General features: G+C 38.6%; 1 protein-coding gene across 5 annotated transcripts in view; it reads right to left on the minus strand.

Moving 5' to 3' along the window:
- The window catches only part of cadpsa (Ca2+-dependent activator protein for secretion a), a 140,051-nt gene that overhangs the window by 71,566 nt on the left and 50,985 nt on the right, over positions 1 to 17,500 (minus strand). For all 5 annotated transcript variants that reach the window (XM_047149629.2, XM_053673956.1, XM_017450609.3 and 2 more), the window contains 3 exons: positions 10,158 to 10,238; positions 9,357 to 9,590; positions 5,485 to 5,606 (listed from right to left, as the gene is read on the minus strand). In XM_047149629.2, the coding sequence (XP_047005585.1) occupies positions 5,485 to 5,606; positions 9,357 to 9,590; positions 10,158 to 10,238 (437 nt within the window). The remainder of the gene's footprint in view (positions 1 to 5,484; positions 5,607 to 9,356; positions 9,591 to 10,157; positions 10,239 to 17,500) is intronic.

The raw sequence follows: 17,500 nt of genomic DNA on the forward strand, positions 1-17,500 counted from the left end.
TTTGGGCATCCCTGGACAAATCACACATTTTTGTTTTATTTTTTTTTTAAGTGAAAAGATGTAAATACAACCATTGCAGAATTTATTTATTTATTTATTTATTTTTAAATGCACAGTTATTATATAATTGATGAACCTTTAAAAATAGGGAATAAAATTGTAATTATGGCATGTGCAAAAGTTTGGATAACCTTCCATGTGTAAAGTCTCAGAACGTAAGCATTATTTGACTTGTTAAGACTCGTTACTCGGGTCAAGAATTGTCATTAGGGATTGTCAGCTGATCATTTCAGAGTGTAAGAAATTCTCTGACTTTTCACAACCGTGGGTTCCTCTAAGCACCTGACTGAGGATCCTCATGCTAAGCGATGCCTGCAAATCTGGGGAAGGCTATAAAATGATATCAAAGTGATTACAACTAGCGATTTCCACTGTTCGAAATGTCATTAAGAAATGGCATGGAATCTGCATGGAAGAGTCATCAGAAGGAAACCTTACCTGCACCCTCATCACAAACGTCAATGTCTGATGTATGAAAATCAATATCTAGACAGTGCCCAAACTTTTGCATACAGCTGTGATTACAATGTACCAACTAGTGGAGATAAAATCCACTTTTTTTTATTTTTTTAACATATTTACATAGCTAAATATAAAGGGTTTTTTTTTGTTTGTTTGTTTGTTTGTTTGTTTTTTCCTATTTTTTCCTATTTTCCTATTTTTCCTTCCTATTTTAACTGTAATACAACTCATGTACATTAATTTTACAATATAATATAAATAATTATTTGTTTTCCACTTTTATCAGATTAATCAAGCGATCATGTTGACAGAATACTAAAACTGGAATCAGATTTCAGGAGCTCAGCGATCGGGAGGATATATTTTCCCACATCCAAGTCCTTCTTCTTTAGTGGGATCATTTTGGGATTATTTTTTGCAAGCATGGTGTATTCAGTATTAAATATAATTACTTACCGAATGAACCAATAATCGTTTTGCTATTACCAGCTTACTTAAAATTCATGTGAACAGAAACAAATAATTAACCAAATCTGATTGTAGTGATTAGATTATTTTCTACTCAAAAAACTTGTCTTTCCGAGTCAACCCGGATGTTTGGGCAAGAAACATATCCAAATATAAGCAGTTTATTTTTTGTTTCTTTTCCTGCACTTGCATGGCGATGTAGTCAGAAATCAGTGGGGAAATATTCGCATTTGCATAAAATGTGACTGATTCTGATGCACTGTGTACGTTATGACCAGGGACAAGCACTAACAAGGTAAAAATGAAAGTGTGTCTTGATATTTAAGATCTTTGAGGAACTCAGGCATGTTATAATTAGAATTATGTCCATATTTAGTCAGAAAACTCTTTATTTACTAGCTGCTACATCCTTGTTAAACTTTGTATAATACTGTAAAAAAAAAATGACTCTGTAAAATCAAGCACTAAAACCCACTTGACTCCACTTAACACACAGTAAATTTTCATGGTTAATAATGTTTTGTTTGTTTGTTCGTTTGTTTTCTGGCTCTTTAAGCTTCCAAAAGAAAATGGGGGGAAAAGAAGATAATGGTTTAAGGCCATGAATACACTTAAAATGCTTAAATCACGAAGATGTCTGTCTGTTCAGAATCATTAAGGCATAAACACCATTAATTAATTTCAATGACATTAATAATAGCAGGCATCACAGTTCAAAGTCACTAACGAGCTCTGTCTCAGTGAGATTAATTCCCGCATTCTGATGGATGGTTTTAGCTAGGAGACACACTCAGACGCGCATGCGGGCGGCTCGAGCTCCTCTAAGGAAATAGAGTTCAAGGAGTTTACAATATCGTTGCATCATTAAATGCACGCAGTTGGACTTGAATAGCTGTACAACAGTGTACACCACACACACACACACACACACACACACACACACAGAGTGAAGTGCATTATGTAACCCACATAGTGCACTAAAAAGGATGCTTATAGCCAAGACATCAGATGTCACAAACTTAGTGTGTATTAATCTGGGGGGGAAAATCAGTGGTATTAAAGGAATAGTTCAACCAAAAATCCTACAATATGCCCATCAATCAACTTAGACATGTTCACCGTCCAAAGTATGCTTCTATAGTTTTGCTCTAAGTGATGCAGCAAAAAAAAAAAAAAAAAAAAAAATGTTGAGCTAAATGATTCTTTTTTTCCTGATTCATTCAGTTCAGTGGATTCAAATGATTCAAGTCTATTACTTACTGATTCGTTCAACCTTATTTTTCTTATCCTCTTCTTTATAAAACAACAATCTTATAGAAATGTTTTCTGAATATATTTCATGATTTATGATTAAGTCACTCATCCATCGTAAAAGAATTCTTCGGTCGTTAGTTGAACTGGAATCTGTGATCTTAGGACGCATACAATACCATTACGACTGAAGACGGGCGACGATAACGTTCTGGCAGCGTTACTAACATCTCCGAGTGTGAGCACTGCTACAGCACTCGTCTAAAAGCTCACGGGACAGCTACAAATAGCGGCAATGGCAAATTGTAAACAGAACACTGGAAAACAAAATATCCTTACCACGTCAAGCGCGTTGAGAATGAACGCTTCATTTAAAGATGTAAGGAAAATATAGTATTTGTCTTTACTCTTCATCCTTCATATAGTCTATAATCTGACATGCAGAACATGCTATCACACAGTCTGTTGTAGAATTCGAGATGAGATTTTACACATACAATCTACACTTAATAAGCTGCAGGAATCCATCCATCCGTTTTCTGTACCTCTAATCCTACACAGGGTCCCATAGAATCTATATCCCATAGAACTCAGGGCACAAGGTGGGGGACAACCCTGGACAGGGTGCCAACTCACTGTAGGGCACAATCGTACACACATTCACACATTATGGACAATTTGGAAAGCCAATCAGTCTACAGCACATGTCTTTGGACTGGGGGGGGGGGACTGGAGTACCCGGAGGAAACCCTTGAAGTACGGGGAGAATGTGCAAACATCGTGCACTAAGAGCAGAGGCGGGAAACAAACCCCCAACCCCAGAGGTGCAAAACAAACATGTTAACCAGTACTCCACCATGCCCCCTGCTGCAGTAATCACATAGTCTAAAAAAGAAAAAAGCTTTACATTTTCCTCTTCATAACTGCATGTAACTGTAACATATAGACCTAATTATTATTATTATTATTATTATTAGTAGTAGTAGTAGTAGATTATTATTATTCTGCACAATTTCTAGTAATTTGCATGACTCAAGTCATGCAATAAATTTCTAAAAGTCAAGGAGACAGAGCTATTGTTTTATTCATTTGACATCATTTGCATAAAAGCGAAAATCCAATCCGAATGCTCTCACTCTTTCCAATTTTTCATTAGATCTGCCTAATATTGTTTATTAAAGTGTCTGATTTTTTTTTTGGAACGTTCAATGTTTTCTGTCTCAAGTCTTAATCGGTCTCCCTCTTTTCTTCTTCACTCACACATACACACACACACACACACACACACACTCAGATAATCCTGTGTTTGGTTATGGTGATGTGATCGATGAAGAAGCTCAGTAGGTGTCTGATCAGACGGATGCGGTGTGTCTCCCAGCGGCTGTCTGGCTCTCACACACTCCTGGGGTGTGAACACGTGTGTACACGAGGTAAATCTATAGCTGTAAGAGCGGATCACAGTCAATGGGCCCGTACACACGATAACAACCTCTCGCTTTTAAAGCTGTTGGAATCTCGGTGTAGTGTGTCTAGTTTACAGTATATCACAGAAGCCGGATAAATTATTCAGCGTGTACTCCATGACAATTGCGCTAACTCCATGACAATAGTGCTAATCTCTGTGCACACTGATAGAGATGTGCATTATGTGTCTGATGTCATTTAGAAATGTTATTTGTCCATTCTTAAAAACTCAGGAGTGATAAATCATTCCCCCGATGTCCATCAGGGCTAGTGTCATGGAGTACATGCTCAATAATTTATTCGGTTAATGTGCTATAGTTAAAGTTTAATGTGTTTTGCCAAGCTTTGTTGTTCTTATATGCACATACAGCTTCATCTCACACTTAAGTACCTTAATAACCCGCACATAAGCCCTGTTCGGACTGGATTTGTTGTGGAGATGGTCTAAAGTAAATATTACTGGAGCATCGCTGGGATTTTAGTCATACCCGATTCTGTCATGTCAGTAATTGTTTGTGAGTTCAATTACATTTTTTTTCTTCCGTATATAGAGACTCCATGAAGCGCTCACGCTTTTATATCGTCTCTCGCTGTAACCAAACAGAACCCGAGCATAAGCCAAGTTTAACTCGCAAATTAATAAAATAGACAGGACATTTTACAAGCATTTGCAGAAGAAGTGACGCTTCTGGGGGTTTTTAATGTAAGTTATTGAGTTATTATCCTCTGGTAACATTACTTAAAAAACAAAAGATCAAAACGTTAGAAAATATCTTGCCATTGATACAAATATTTCAGTTTCTATATAACAGTTCGATTTGTACAATTCAGCATAAAAAATAAAAAACAAATACAAATTCAGTTCACAAATTAGATTGCTATGAAATTATTAATGATATTTAAAGCGCACCTATGATGGTGCCTTTGATGAAACGTGCCTAATTTTGTTTTAAAGGTCTCATACGATAGATTTACAGGCATCCGAGGTCAAAAAACACTTAACATGCTCATAATTTAAATTGAAGAGTTACCTTTTTTCCCACAAACGACTCGTTACACGATCCGTTCTAAAGGATTCATTCTAAACTCCTCCTTTCAGAGAGCATACTCTGCTCTGATTGGTCAGATGTCCCAGTCTGTCGTGATTGGTCTACCGCTGTCAGCGTGTGTCAAAAAGGAAGCGCCCACTACCGTAACGAGTGTCAGCTCCGTCTGTCAGCGAGCAGCCGATGAAGACCAGAGGCGGGGTTTTTGTTACAAACCTACGTAGGTTAGTACAGGAAGTAAAGTCTGGATTCACTAACGACTCGATTCATCTGTTCAGAATCGGTTCCTTCTTTTGGGAGTCGATAACTCTGTTTGTCGTGCGCTTTGATTTTTGAAACTTTGCAGATGTTTTTACATTCACAACCAGCTCGATAACACACTGCATGAAAGGAAATATCTGAAAAACCATAATAGGTGCACTTTAAAACATTTTTTGTCCAGTAGTTTATTTCCAGTATATACTGTACAATAGAAACAAAAATATATGGCACTTTTTTGCCATTTATATTCTACAGTAAATACTTTTTACACGTGTTACCTGAAACAATACAATTTCTCTTTCCCAGAGGGGAAATCCTTTTAAAATATTACCATTAAGCTCATCAGTATGAAGCAGTTCACAAAGCATATGTTCAGTACTGTAACAACGGATATGTGAAATATAGAATTAACATTTATTCCGTAATCATGTGTGTGTATATCAATAACGTCAGCCAACTTTTTGACACTCACGTGGGTTTGGAGGCTTCAGCTTGGTCAGTCTGGAGTTTCTGGCCTCCTTCCACTTCCATGGTGCAGTAGACGATGCGGTTGGGAGCGAGCGACTTCAAACCCTGAACCTCCATAATCACAACCTGAGAGTACAGTCAAGAATACAGTATTATAAGACTCTATCGTACACTATCATGAGTTAATGAGTTATATTAATGAAGCCACATTTCATTTTATTTTATAGCAAAAGAATTGTGAAATTTATTTTACCATGCCATAAATATATCTTATGAGGGCAGTATGGTGTGATAATATTATACTAGAGGATTACGAGGCCTCAAATACTCAATGAGATGGACACAATGAGTTCTGTTGAATGATTCCTCAGACCAGTCCAATCCTCCAACGTTTCTTCAGGTCTCCATTCAGAACTTTAGTTCCTGCCTGTAATTACAGTGCTGTGTAAAAGTATTTGATTTCTCCTGTTTTTGTGTTTCATATGAAATTGTTTCAGAAAGTAAAACAAAATCTGAGATAAAACAAAGGCGACCCGAGTAAACACAAAATAAAGTTTTTAAATGATAATGTTATTTATTGAAGCAAATAAAGTTATCCGATACCAACTGGGCCTGTGTGAAAATGTATTTGCCCCCGTAGTTACTAATTCTCCAAATCTATGAGACTGCATTCATAATGGGGTTCAGCTGGACTAGACTCAACCAGGCTTGATTACTGCAAACCCTGTTCAATCACATCAACTCTTAAATAGAACTTTTTCCACAGCATGAAGTCGGTTAAAAGGTCGTACTGAGTAACACACAACGCCAAAGCTGAAAGAAATTCCAGAAATGATGATGAAGTACATGATTGAAATACATCAGACTGGGAAGGGCTACAAAGATATTTCAAAGGTTCTCGGATTCCAAACAACCATAGTGTGAGTCACTATCTCCAAATGTAAAAATCTTAGCATAGTAGTGAACCTTCCAAAATTCCTCCAAGAGCACAGTAATGACTCATCCAGGAAGTCACAAAAGATCCAAGGACAACATCGAAGGACCTACAGGCCTCTCTTATGTCAATAAAAGTCACTGCTCATAACTCCACTATCAGAAAGACACTGGGCAAAAATGGCCTCCATGGAAGAGTGGTGAGGTGAAAACCACTGCTAACCCAGAAGAACATTAATGCTCCTCTGAATTCTGCCAAAACACACTTTGATGATCCTCAAACCTTTTGGGAGATTGTTCTGTGGACTGATGAGTCGAAAGCGGAACTGGGAACTGTTTGGAAGACAGGGGTCCCGTTACATCTGGTGTAAACCAAACACAGAAATTCCACGAAAAGAACATCAGACCTACAGTCAAGCGTGGTGGTGGGAGTGTGATGGTGTGGGGATGCTTTGCTGCTTCAGGGCCTGGGCAACTTGCAGTAATTGAGGGAAACATGAATTCTGTTCTCTACAAGAAAATCCTAAAGGGGAATGTCCGGTCTTCAGTCCATAAGTTGAAACTCGAGCAACTGAATTATGCAGCAAGACAATGATCCAAAGCACAGGAGTAAGTCCTAGTCCTACAAGTAAGTGAAGGTCTGAACTCCAGTTATCAGAAGCGTTTGGTTGCAGTTATTGCTGCTAAAGGTGGCACAACTTTTTATGTTTAAGGGGGCAATTAGTTTTTCACACGGGTGATAGGTGTTGGATAACTTTTTTTTTTTTTTTTTTTTGCTTGAGTTAAAATAAATAAATAAATAAATAAAACTATTTAGTATGAGATGTACACAAAACCCGAATAAATCAGGATACTTTTCCACAGCACTGTAGATCGTCTTTAAGCATTCACTACACAGCTACCGTACAAGGGACCCAAGTGACTTGTGGAATAAAGATTTTCTTTGACTAATTAATGAAAAAGGTCAAAGCGTGAAGGTTTTGCTTGAGAAATTACATACGTATAAAACAAACAAGATCTTCATTTTATTATATATTTAGTTATCGATCAATTATCGGTTCATTTCCCTACAATGAACATTAAAACCAATTCTAAACTTTTCACGTCTGCTTTGGGATAACCTATGTTAAGTGCTATATGCTGAAGATGGGAAAAAATAAAATGGCATAATGCTTGAGAAACCTTTATTTCATTTGTTAAAGTATGACTTTAAAAAAAAAAAAAAAAAGTTTTAAAAACTATTATCCTCCTCTGGTTTTATTGTCATTCCAGAGCATAAAGGTTAAGGATGTGCTTGTCTTGGGAAATGTCACCTCAGGGAATCCAGTCAACATTTCCTCCCGTTTATGTGATAGATGTGGCACACGAGTGGCGATCCCTCCCTGTCTCCGACATAAACTATCACTCTCAGCCGTCATATTAAATCAAAGCCCTCACACATCAGTGACAAACAACTAATTCCCTTCATCACACTCAATCACAAGCTAGAGGGAGGCGGGGAATGTGTGCTCAATAGCGCTTTCAAGAAAGACAAATGAATGGCCTGTACGGGACACTGTAATGGTGTCTCATTGGTGCTGGTGTGTTATGGCTTGAGATAGGTTGTATCGAGGTTGTCTGGGCTGGTTAAAGTCAACTGAATGTTCTCTGTACAGACATACACGAGCTTATGAATTCTGTCTTCTCGCACCTTATAAACTAACAGTGACGGCTCCTAAATTCAGCCGTCAACACGCCACAGATGCCAAAAGCGCGATGTTCGATATTTAATACTACAATACGACATAATGAGATAAATCGAATTCTGTGAAATCCTCCATCTACTTGATGATAAGCGACAGGTGCATCCCAATCCTTGGTATTTCATGATTAGACAGTTTGTAAGCGATTACAGTATGAATTTTTATCAAAAAAAAAAAAAAAAGACTGTTCTGGGATTTTGAGGCTTAAAAAGTGAACACTGCATTGCAGTGCTTGAGACGACAAGCTGTCTCTAATGCACCAAAATCCTCAAACTGCTTTATCAGCCTGTGTATCAGTAAAGCAGAGATGGTTTGGAGATTATTAAAGTGTCTTTAAGCAAAGTGTTAACGAAAAGCAAATCTCGGACTAGAGCTTGTTTTATAGCAAATAATCAGAATCGAGTGGAATACATTTCTGCACAGGGAAAGTTTAAGTGTAGACAGGGTGTCTGTGATGTACAGAACCATTTCTATTGTACAACATGTTGCAAAGATCGAAAGAGGGAAAGGGGATGGGATGGGGATCGCGTGGTAATGCTCTTACAGTATATCAGAAATGCGCGTGCACCACAGTGACCTGAGAAAGACGTGTCTCCCGTTTCTAACGCCTGAATCTTTTAATGGTAAATGGTCTGCACTTATATAGCGCATTTTTAAGCTTAGCGGTTCTACAAAGCACTTTACACTGGTTCTCATTCACACACACACTCACACACACCAATGGTAGCAGAGCTGTCATTGCCATCGGGAGCAACTTGGGGTTCAGTGCCCAAGGACACTTCGGCACGTGGAGTCATGGGGGCCGGGAATCGATACGCCAACCCAACGATTAGTGGACAACCCGCTCTACCACCTGAGTCACAGCCGCCCACAGCCAGCCTTTGGGCTGGTTTAAGATTTATTTGGGGTGGTTTTTGAACATGTAGTTGGACTGGAAATTTTGCTGAAACCTAGCAAATGAATAATATTAGCTCTTCTATGTGTGCTCTTCAAAGTTACGTCTCAAACCATTCAAAGTGAGCTGCTAGAACATACACTGGATGGGATGACTCTAAAAATTAGCTTGAAAGCCAATAAGATCGATAAGAAGATGAAGCTATTGTCTTTATACATCCGAGTCACTTGGTGCCACTCTGTCTGAGAATCCTTATCTAGCAATGCGCGCTGCACAGTATAGTAAAGCGAAAGGAATAAATGGTACCTCTAGCGTAAAGGAAAGAACCACGTCAGACTTGGAGAGCTGGTTCTCGTCCTCCTGGCCCATGTCGATGATAGATGTGTTGTGGCCTCGCTTCAGTTTCTGCAGCTTGAACTCTCCTCCTTTAGACACGGGCATGCTCTCCAGATTGGCCATGAGCAGGTTCACTGACGACTTCAGCTCTTCGATGTACAGCACCTCCATGTCCTTTGACATGAACCTGGGGAACTTCCCAGCCTGGAGGGCAGGAAAAGAACTGAGGTCAGGAAGAAATATGAAAGGTTTTTTTTTTTTTTTTTGAGAAAGCATGGACAAATGTGAAAAGCCTAGTGTATAATAACTCTTTTTGTGCATGCACAAATGTAATGTAAGGGTACAACACCGGTGCACTCTTATTTTGGTAAGTCTTTTTTTGTCCCACTCTTCTTTTCATCCGAATGAAATTTTCACGCGGTGTGATATTGAAAATCTGAACCAGCACCTTTTGGTGTCCGTCAAAAAAAAACACATTCATATGCATTGCTTGTATGTAGTAGGCGTGTTCGTGGGTGGAGATCGATGTTAGGTGAAATATAGCCTGTTTTGTGTGCTGAGGCTCGCCGTGTGTTGATTTGAACGGTTTTTATGGATCGTACACGTGGGCTGAACAGTGCGATTAATTTCTGCTTCATCTACCTCCAAACCAAAAAGACCGAAACCTTGTCTCATATTGGTTACCTGGATTTGTACTTCTTAAATCTTCAGCAACGCACATCTATGATGCACATCTAGAACGATCTTCATCGTTCAGGAAGCAGCACTTACTTTCGCTATCTGATCAGCCATCTGAAGGCGGCCATCGAGTTCTCGTCTGATCTGTGCGGCCTGCTCGTCTGGGTTGTCCAGCTAAAGGAAGGAAGAAAAAAAACAACCTCCGTTTATATTCGATCAGTGCAAGAAATATCTTATCGGGGATCCTTTTACCAGCTCAAACCTTTATCTTAGCCACGTATTGAAGCTTTCATAGGAAGGTCCTTCAATCTACTCCAACCTTTTGAGACCTTTTGTGTAACGTGATGAGACAGTAGCGGCTCAGTCGTTAAAATTATGAGAAAGATTGTGATTTCAAACGTCAAGACTGCTGCCGGAGATCCACTGTCTGACCCTCGATCGAGGGGTTAGATCGAAGGAAAACCACGGGAAACGTGCTCCGATACTATAATGTGTTGGAAATGTTCACCAAAGTATGGCATAAAGAAGTAAAGAAGTAAAACTCTCGCACTACCTAAATTCCAATTGAACCCCTGACCCTCAAGAACTCAGCTTTATGCTTGAACTGATCTCGAATGTAAGCGAATAAATCATCCAGAAGAACAAGCTATCATCAATCATCAATCATTAATTACATTTCCATTAGGAACCCATCAAATATTTAAGTGCCTTGAAAATCAAAGCCAATGTGTTCACATGTTTAATTATCCTCAGCGTCATTGATTATGTCCTGATGAATCACTGCATGGAAATGAGAAGGTGGAGAAAGCTGTGAGGCCCAGCAGTGGAGGCTGTCTGACTCACACTGAGCCTGGATTGAAACTAAAGGATTTTCCATCAAGAGCTCACAAAGGAAATTAATTGCCTTAAACTGGGAGCAGAAAATCGTTCGTCTATGAGCAACATTAATGCACAAGACATGAAGTTAAGATTTAATACACCATGAGTAATGTTAACATAGTAACACACTTAAGTAAGGAATAAAACATGGCAGGGCATGCTGTTATAGGAAAATAATCAACGACGTGGAGTGGCGTTACTGTTACTACCCCGAAGCCGATTGCTGTCCGATAACAGCACAACCCAAAGTGTTTCATTCCTTTTATACTTTTTAAAAATTTATTTCATTTTATTTGTACAGCACTTTTAACAATGGACAGTGTCTCAAAGCAGCTTTACAGAAATATATAAACACAGGATACGGATTTTAAGTGTGTGAATTTATCCCTATTGAGCAAGCCGGTGGTGACGGTGGTGAGGAAAAAACTCCCTGAGATGATACGAGGAAGAAACCTTGACTCAGAAGGGAACCCGTTCTCTTCTGGGTCACAACGGATAGTGTGAGAGTAAAAGAAAGTTCATTCTGGTTTTTATATGAAGTCTGTTTGTTGAACTAGTCCACTGTTCACTAAAGGAGACCCGAGTGCAAAACTACATGTGGTAATTGCAGTCCCAAGACCATCACAGCAACCGTAGTCCCAGCAACCACAGCGAGAACGTCCATGTGGAATTGGAGTTGACGAGCGCTCCATCCAGAGGTAGGGCATCCGAACGAATCAGGCAGGTCCGGAGAGCAGAAGGGATCAGGATTACTAGCATCTCCATAAAATTATGTGTGGCTCGACAGAAGGAGCGAGGGAGGTAAAGAGAGGGAGAGATTATTAGGTAAGACTGTGCTTTGTGTGAAAGAAAGTCTATTCATGGTAAGCTTGAGTAAACAAATATGTTTTAAGCCTAGACTTAAACACCGAGACTGTGTCTGGGTCCCGAACACTAATTGGAAGGCTGTTCCATAACTGTGGGGCTCTATAAGAGAAAGTTCTTCCCCCTGATGTAGCCAAGCTATTCAAGGTACCAACAAATAGCCTGCACCTTTTGATCCAAGTAGGCGTGGCGGATCATATAAAACCAAAAGTTCGCTTAGATACTGTGGCACGAGACCATTCAGTGCTTTATAGATCAATCGTAGTATTTTATAATCAGTGCGTGATAACACTGGGAGCCAATGCAGTGTGGAGAAGATCGGGGTGATGTGCAGCTGCATTCTGGACTAACTGGAGTTTGTTTATGCTCCTACTGGAACATCCAGACAGTAAGGCATTACAGTAATCTAGTCTAGAGGTGACGAAAGCATGAACTAATATTTCTGCATCATGTAGTGACAATATATTTCTTATCTTAGCAATATTTCTGAGATGAAAGAAGGCTATCCTAATAATATCATCTACATGAGCATCAAATGAAAGACTGGAGTCAATAATCACACCGAGGTCTTTTACTGCTGCACATGACGAAACGGAAAGAATGTCCAGAGTTCCTGTGTGATCAGAACACTTACTTCTAGCTACACGTGGTCCTAGTACAAGTACTTCTGTCTTATCTGAATTAAGTAACAGGAAGTTTATTAAGCATCCACCGTCTAATGTCCTTTACACAATCCTCAACTGTACTAAGTTGCTGTCTGTCCTCTGGCTTCGCTGAAACATACAGCTGTGCATCATCAGCATAACAGTGGACGCTAATTCAATGTTTACGAATAATTTGACCCAGAGGTAGCGTATATAAAGTAAAAAGCAGTGAGCCTAAAACAGAACCTTGTGGAACATCAAATTTAACCTCGGTATGCGTGGAGAAGTCTGGAGACTCCTTTCAAAAGTGTTAAATAAACATCTCCTTACGAAAAAGCCTCACTACATCAACAAATATACGGTTTTAACATATAAATAACATGCTTTTAATCCGTTCATTATTAGACTTAGATTATGCCGCGTGCGAATTGTCACCGTTACGAGCCGCTACTATAGAAACCTGTGATTTGCAGCTGTTCTACTGAGCTGCAGTTAAAGAAAATGAAACCCCTTTCGGACTCATCTGATTCAAGAACTGCACTGCGCTATGGTTGAACACGTATTGCTCGATTCGTGTTTAAATGTTAACTACAACATCTGCATTAAATATCGCTTATTCCATCCACACCTAAAAAAGAAACCATGTAATTAACCTAATATATTGATAATCGACTCAACTCAAGTCCCCAAGGTGTAACTACTAGAACCAAGCATCCAGCGTCACTTCTGAAGTTTTCCAATTAACTTCCACAGAGACATTAATTAAAACACTAGATCGTGTTGGTAATTATGGACTAATTTTTATACCTTCATAGATGGAATAAACACAGAGTGGCCTATTATTTAGGCACAAATATTGCACCTGATTTTGAGAGGTGCAAAAAAAACACATCCAAAACTGGCCATCACTAACTGCTCAAAGGTTCAAATGGGATATATAATAAACCACACTTCCTATTTCTCTGCCCTTTTTTTTTTTTTTTTGCACCCCCGCTTGCCTTTTGCTTAATGGTTGCTGTGGAATCATTTCAACTGAAAATCTGTTCAGAAACAGCACAATCTATCAGGCACCAATATGACCATAGGCCATAAGGATCTACTGTAGTTTATAGAATATATACATTATTCATATATCTTCACTGTAAACAATCGATATCTATGGGCTGAGTTTCATGCTCATATTGTGGATTAAACATCAAAATGGCATACATCAGTATCTAGACCACAAACGTTACTACAGACTTAAGCACTATTCAGAAGTTGCATCAGCATTACGCACGTTTGGCGGAGTTTGGTGAGAAGCAGTATCGAGTCTAGTGCCACTGTCCCAATAGGAGAAGATAACATTTATGTACATTTTGGACTTTAAATACTCTCAAAAAAGAAAAGAATGCCATTTGAGGCAAATATGAAACGATTACTTAAATTAATAGTGAATATCATTCACAAAAAGGTTGGGGTTTTTTCCTCAGGAGGAGAGAGAGAGAGAGAGCATCTTAATATTTAAGGATAAAAATTATGAACTACACTTAAAATGAGCTGTAACTGTAGCACACGAGTGCTTGGTCAGCTTATCCTTTAAACCGAAGTCACTTTTTTTTTTTTTTTTTACGGGAAAGTATAGTGAATTAACCGAAACTTGACAAATCAAAGAGCTTAATGGTTACTATATAGTTTGTTCACCATATTTCCGGGATTCAAAAACGTTTTGTAGCCAGGGACCCTTTTAACAGTACAATAAATATTTACGGATTCATTTCATGAACATTGTTTAAAATGGTGAAATAATACTTTTAGAGCTGTCTATTCCTGAACACATTAGGGCTGAGTTGACTTTAGTGCTTGGGCCCCTAAATATAATAACTTTGATAATGCACATTGTGATTAGTACCTCTGTGACAAAATCCAAAAAGTCACGTACCCCATATGGCTATGCTTCACAGACCCCTGGACCTCACGTTGAGAACCACTGATCTATGGTGTAGTGTATTTGTATGAAATGTATTTAATGTAAAATATTGGCATAAGGTTTGGACTTAAGTCGTCATCTCTGAATACACGTGATTATAGTGATCCTGTAGTCAACAGGTGCTAGCATTAGCTCTGACCTTTGAGTCTTATTATATCTAAATGGCCAGGGCAGTAGTGCAATACTTGTGTCTTTGTGGATGCATGTTTTTTTGACTACAAGCATGGGAGGTAAAGTAGTTGGCCAGTCGGCTTCATGCTTGGGTGGATGGCCATCTGTAGAGGCGATAGCTCTAATGTCCCCCTTCATGTCACCAGCTGGGCTAAAGCCAGTGTTCATCAAGCCAACCTCCTACTCTCTGCCCTGAGGATGCCTACATACACGTGAACACACTTTCTCTCTCTTTCTCTCTCTCTCTCTCTCTCTCTCTCTCCCTGCACATTCCCTCGCTCGCTCTTTCTAAAAGGCACAAACACACCAGCAAGACGCCAACGTGTGGGTGTGTGCAAAACGACTTCACAGTTTTAATAATGGCACATTATACTTGCATCGTATGCCTCGCACAATATAAAGGGGTAATTGCACAGTGCCAATGTATAGAACGTGTGACTGAAGTGCTACTTTAAATGATGCCAATTGAACTTAGAAATCTCACGCCTGGAATAGGGCCTGCACCATATGCACCAAAAAAAAAAAAGGAAAAGGAAAAAAAAAAATGTTGTGATTGTATGCCTACACATTGTGACTGCAATATGCCTTTACATATACTTAAACCGTTAGAACGCAACCTGCGATAATCATGTCATTATGATTATCAAAACACACACGCCGAACGTGTCTGACGTTATTCACAATGCTCGCTGGACAAACTACGGTATAGTTTCTATAGTAATGAATGGCACACAGATTCATATAGACGACGCTCCATGTAAGCGGATGCGTCTTTGTTGAGGCGGTGAAGTTTTCTGTGAGGAAGGAGTCTCCAGTGTCAGAGTCAGAGAAAGAGCTGGAACTTTTCCAACATGGGAAAATGTGGTATGAACTGAATGATCTTCGGATGAGTAATATTTACTCCGTAGAACGGCTTGCAATTTTATTTTGCTGTCATACGTCAACCCGGAAATCTTTAGCAAGCCGATTCTGCCGCGTCACTATTGGTGAGAATATGATAAACCTGCTACGTCAGCTGAAGATGTGATTTCATGAGATGTCACTCGGTGTAATCCGTGTTTCTCATCCTGAGCTGAAAATACAGCTAAATATAATCTTTAGAACGAGCTGGTCAAAGAACACAGTTTGGTTTGAAGGCCCTCGGAATGCACAAAGATACCACACACACACACACACACACACACACACACACACGCACACACAATCTTTCACCTTGCCCTATTATTTGTTCGTCTGCTCTTTATCAGCCATATCTCAGCTCCTCTCGTTTTCTTTGTGCACCGCTCACTGTCTCTCCACCACGTCTCCATCTGTCTTCCTCTGAGTTTCTTTTACATGTCATTGTTGCTTTTTCTCTTACAGTAAACTCTACTCTCTCTCTCTCCTTTCCTCTCCCTCTGTGTAATAGTATTAATAGTAACAGTAGTAATAGTAGTAGTAGAAGTAATTACAGTAGTAGTAGCACTAGTTGCAGTAGTAATAATATTAGTAGTAACAGTAGTAATGGTAATAAAGGTGGTAGTAGAAGTAGTAATTGTAATAGTAGTAGTAGTAAAAGTAGTAGTGGTAATAGTAGTAGTAGTGGTAATAGTAATAGTGGTGGTAGTAGAAGTGGTAATAGTAGTAGTAGTAATAGTAATAGTAGTGGTGGTAATAGTGGTAATAGTAGTAGTGGTGGTAGTAGAAGTAGTAATAGTAGTAGTAGTAGTAGTAGTAGTGGTAATAGTAATAGTGGTGGTAGTAGTAGTAGTAATAGTAGTAGTAGTAGTAGTAGTAGTAGTGGTAATAGTAATAGTGGTGGTAGTAGAAGTAGTAATAGTAGTAGTAGTAGTAGTAGTGGTAATAACAGTGGTGGTAGTAGAAGTAGTAATAGTAGTAGTAGTAGTGGTAATAATCACAGTGGTGGTAGTAGAAGTAGTAATAGTAGTAGTAGTAGTAGTAATAGTGGTGGTAGTAGAAGTAGTAATAGTAGTAGTAGTAGTAGTAGTAGTAGTAGTAGTAGTGGTAATAATAACAGTGGTGGTAGTAGAAGTAGTAATAGTAATAGTAGTAGTAGTAGTAGTAGTAGTAGTAATAGTGGTGGTAGTAGAAGTAGTAATAGTAGTAGTAGTGGTGGTAATAGTAATAGTGGTGGTAGTAGTAGTAGTAGTAGTAGTAGTGGTAATAGTAATAGTAGTAGTTGTAATAGTTGTGGTAGTAGAAGTAGTAATATTAGTAATAGTAGTAGTAGTTGTAATAGTGGTGGTAGTAGAAGTAGTAATAGTAGTAGTAGTAGTGGTAAAAGTAGTAGTGGTGGTAGTAGTAGTAGTGGTAATAGTAATAGTAGTAGTAGTGGTAATAGTGGTGGTAGTAGAAGTAGTAATATTAGTAGTAATAGTAGTTGATGTAATATTGGTGGTAGTAGAAGTAGTAATAGTAGTAGGAGTAGTAGTTTTTATAATTGTCTTTTTACCCTTAAAAATGTACATATATAAACAAATTAACATTAAAATTTAACACGTTAAAGCATCTTACATATCTTACATAAAATGTCCTCAAAAGCACATATTAAAACAATCCATTTATATACAGAATTTATGGTTGACAATATCAGTGGTGTTGACATAGGATGCCAATAACAGTCTCAGTCCAGTAGTTTAAACAGATTCCATTTTGGTTTGTGTTTGTATTGTGACACTTTATAGAAGGTCAGATCACGAGTAAGCACTTTGCGAGCCTTGCACTTTCACTTCCTGCCTTAAAACCTTACTTCCTTTGCTGCTTTAGGTTTGCACACTCAATAAAAAAACAACAACATGGATTTATTCTCATATAAAAATGAACCTTTTTGCAAAATAAACTTTAAGCAACCAAAGCTGGAACACAGCTTTATAAAATAGTATTTTTAAAATAAAATATTTACATGCATA

This window comes from Ictalurus punctatus, chromosome 21, assembly GCF_001660625.3.
Source record: "Ictalurus punctatus breed USDA103 chromosome 21, Coco_2.0, whole genome shotgun sequence".
NCBI classification, from domain to species: domain Eukaryota; kingdom Metazoa; phylum Chordata; class Actinopteri; order Siluriformes; family Ictaluridae; genus Ictalurus; species Ictalurus punctatus.